The sequence below is a fragment of the Penicillium roqueforti genome, assembly GCF_015533775.1.
Source record: "Penicillium roqueforti strain LCP96 04111 chromosome Unknown scaffold_05, whole genome shotgun sequence".
In the NCBI taxonomy this organism is placed as follows: Eukaryota; Fungi; Ascomycota; class Eurotiomycetes; order Eurotiales; family Aspergillaceae; genus Penicillium; species Penicillium roqueforti.
The window spans coordinates 80,031-83,741 of record NW_024067569.1 but is presented as its reverse complement, the minus strand read 5'-3'; the positions used below and the strand labels follow the sequence as shown (position 1 = coordinate 83,741).

Genomic DNA, 3,711 nt, shown 5'->3' with positions numbered 1-3,711 from the left:
CACAACTGGTTATCTACCTACGCCAAGAGACTCGGCTTCCGTGACAATAATCGATACGAGTGTAGCGCGCAGGAGACGGTCAACCACGTATTACTAGAATGTCCAAATCTACGAGACTTACGGACAGAATTAAGAAGAAATGTCGGGGACGCGATAAATAGCGTGTCGAGTCTGCTAGGAGGCTTAAACGAAGGTAAGAGAGGTGAGCCAGACACTGTCTCAAGGGCGAAGACGGTTCAGGCCGTATTGGACTTCGCCGAGGCATCACAGCGGTTTCGCAGTCGTGCGCCACAAGGGAAGCCTAACAACGGGAGCGGCAATGGGCCAGGGTAGGCCGTGACGAGGCGCTAAGTTCCTGTCAGAAAGTGGATCACTCTATATGTACATTATCCATGATTTATAGTTGTTGTATCCTGCATATCGTTCGCGAGGGGACAGGGTAAATGAATTCTACTACTACTACTACTACTACTGCTGCTGCTGTATTGTGCGGAGCGGTCGCTACTGTATATTCTCGGGTACTGTACATGTCCAACCTGGACATAGAGGTAGTATTCGGACCGGTCGCTACTGTATCGGGGGGGCTACTGTACTCCATTGAGTGGTCGCTACTGTAGAGAACAAGGCGCGTCTGTACCTGCGGAGACCATGGGGATGACCACGAGAAGCCAGCGGGTGGGGCTGGACCCTCAGCTTCCAGAGCCCCCAGCCCGTCGCCCATCTCCCATCCTCGAAGCCGCAAACCCCGCAATCTCACCCGAATACCCCAACGTTGAGGACTTTTCTCTCACCGAGGATGATTCTCACGATAAGGATTACTTTCTCGTCTCAATCACCTACGACTACTCCACCATCACAGCCCGAGCTCGTTCGTTCCAAGGAATAGTGCTTGCTGGGGCCACTCCGCTCCAACTAGCCCAGAATGGCTTCTATTACCGACCTTCAGGAGTTAGCAATATGGCATGCTGTTTTGCCTGCCAATCGACCAAGCACTTATCCACCTTCCAATGCACCCCGTTCGAGGAAGTGCAACAACTACACGAGGAAGACTGCATATGGCAGATAATCTCGTGCGATTTAAAACACCACCTCGGAACTCCTAACAGACCCCCCTCCCTTAACCACCGCATTCTCCTCCCCTAAACGGTCAACTCCTACCGCCGATTCCAGTACACAAACTACAGACGACTCCAGTACAAAGACTCAAACTCAATCCACGCCGATTACATCTACTATAGCGAAGGAACGGTTGAACACTAACCTGGACTGCCGTTCCAATCCGCTACCCGCCATAATAGACCCAGAGCCTCAACAACCTCCAACAGCCCACTCTCCCCAGCCTCATCAAACGATACCGTCTATCACTTTCTCGCCCCAAAACCAACAAACAACGTATGCTTCCGTCCTCCAGCGACCTGTCACATCTATACCGCAACCGACTCCTCCAGTACAAGAACCTTTTCTTCCCGCCAACCCCATACTCACAATTGAAGATCTTCATCTTCGTTTTCACAATAAACCGTCACCGTTCCATCTCGAGAATAAGACAAGCTAACGCTCAATCAAACGAACTCGGAACAAAACTGCATCTGTCACTCAGTCACTGTCCAGATTCTTAGCCTCTGCTTTGCCCGCATTCTCGCGGTTCCTAACAGAGATACAGCCAAAACCGGATACTTCGTATCCGTCTCATCCGCAATTCCACTATAGCCGCGCCATAAGGGCAGCCTAACAATGGAAACGGCAATTGGCCACGATAGGCCGTGACGAGGCTCTAAGTTCATGTCAGAAAGTGGATCAATCTATATGTACATACCCGGATATATAGTCGTCGTATACTGCATATCGCTTTGCGAGGGGTCAGTGTAAATGAATACTACTACTACTACTACTGCTGCTGCTGCTGCTGCTGTATTGTGCGGCCCATGCATGGCCGTTTTTTATAGAATCACCCGAACCACGACGAATACCATGACCTTTCCGCAACCTCTGTACGATACTCCGTAGTGGTGTATGCACGTGACTCTGCTGGCTTGTAGATTGATTGGCTATTGATGGCGAGTTTGTGGCATCCAGCCTCGCTTCTCTAGATAATTGGGAGATAACAAGCCAGGCCACGGATCCTTTCCTCCATAGAACATATTACTGTAGCCAACGATGTAGAGAAGTGAATCTGACAAATGAATACAACCACTTCGAGGGGTACGGTATAAGTTCCCGCGTAAAGCTAATGGATCAGAGAAACCAATGTATGATTGGGGATTGGGTACTCTGGGTATCTTTCTCCACCTTGGAGTAGCATGGCTGACGTTCACTTCATCATAAGCTCGTCCTTGGTGCAGCGACCTCATCTGTTCGCATCCTAAGGGACGAAATCAACCCATAGAAGCTTCTGGAGCATTGGTTGTCATAGTCGCAGCTGTATTGGCCGTTTTCGATTATGTACAACTGGAAGCAAACCAATAAGGACTTTGTTGCTTTAGGGTGGAGAAATGAGTAACTAAAAGCCAATTGTATTCCTGCTACAATACCATCATGCCATTGGCCAGCTGTTACTCCTTTCTCCACCTTGGGGTAACGAGCTCTCCAGACGTCGAAAAAAGAGCGGGGCTGTAGGCTTAACACTTAATACTTTTTCCCTCTTCTCGTATTTGGTCAGGCCATGCCATGCCAGATTGATACTCCTGGTCGAAAGGGCCAGCAAGTATCATGCACAAAACCGGACCAGTGGGTATAGTACCCAGGTCCGTTTCAGTCAAGAAGTTTGTGGCATTTGATTGGAGAGTCCTGGCTTCCTCTACTTGCCGGACCCTCTAGTCTGGCCGGACCCTCTAGTCTTGCTGGACTCCCTAGTCTTGCTGGACTCTAGAGACTCTTGCTGGACTCTCTACTCTTGCTGGACTCTCACTGTAGGCTATAAATCATGTCGTGCCCCAGAAACAAGGCCCTTCATAGCCATAGATCTTATGGGCTACCGTGCAAATTAGCTGGCCCGGCAACAGCTGCAATACTTTAGAGGACCTAGGCACGCTATTAGTTGTTGTCAGGGTTATACATGAAGTATACAGGATGAATGGAGACTTGAATTACGGGATCCATATTATGCATATGAGTTCCCCTTGAACACGAAGAAGGCTGTCTCTTTTGCTTCCTCACGCTACGTTTTGGTATCTAGAGTCAACTATAGTTGTTCTTACTGTAATATCGATTGTTCATCTCGAGACACTATTCACCTCTTTACATACATCAGACCCTCACAATTGTTCCTAGAAGTAGTAACCCAAGCTCCCAGGATGCCACCTCTCGCTCCCCGGAGCTATATAGTCCACCCCCGGGAGCTGTAGACCCTCTATAATTCCTACTCCTGGGAGCAATCAATAGCGTTCCTGAGAACCATGCCATGGATCCTGGGGTCGAATATGATCCTAGAAACGTGAGGGTCTCACAACATAAAATGTGGGATCTGTGATCAATATTAGGAATACAAATTGAAATGCGTGTAATAAGTGTGGGCAATAGAAAGAAGAGGTGATTAACTGGGCAAAAATATCGTGTAAAGACACCGCTTGAAGAGGAATGATGTTGAACGATATATTAATAGAAACGGTTACTTAAGAGTTGACTCAACGACGATTTCCACGACATATACTGTATCAGTAGAATAAACGAAACATCATCGACTAGCCGATGAATGGAGAAAACATGAGGGTC

The 3,711-nt window shown here is 48.4% G+C and overlaps 1 protein-coding gene across 1 annotated transcript; it reads left to right on the top strand.

The window, feature by feature from the left end:
* Nucleotides 1–648: 648 nt before the first annotated feature.
* On the top strand, nt 649–1,143 carry LCP9604111_3239 (uncharacterized protein; the record flags this gene model as incomplete). Its single annotated transcript, XM_039070805.1, has 1 exon — nt 649–1,143. The coding sequence occupies one exon, from the start codon at nt 649–651 to the stop codon at nt 1,141–1,143; it is 495 nt and encodes a 164-aa protein (XP_038930506.1).
* Between the last annotated feature and the right edge of the window lie 2,568 nt (nt 1,144–3,711).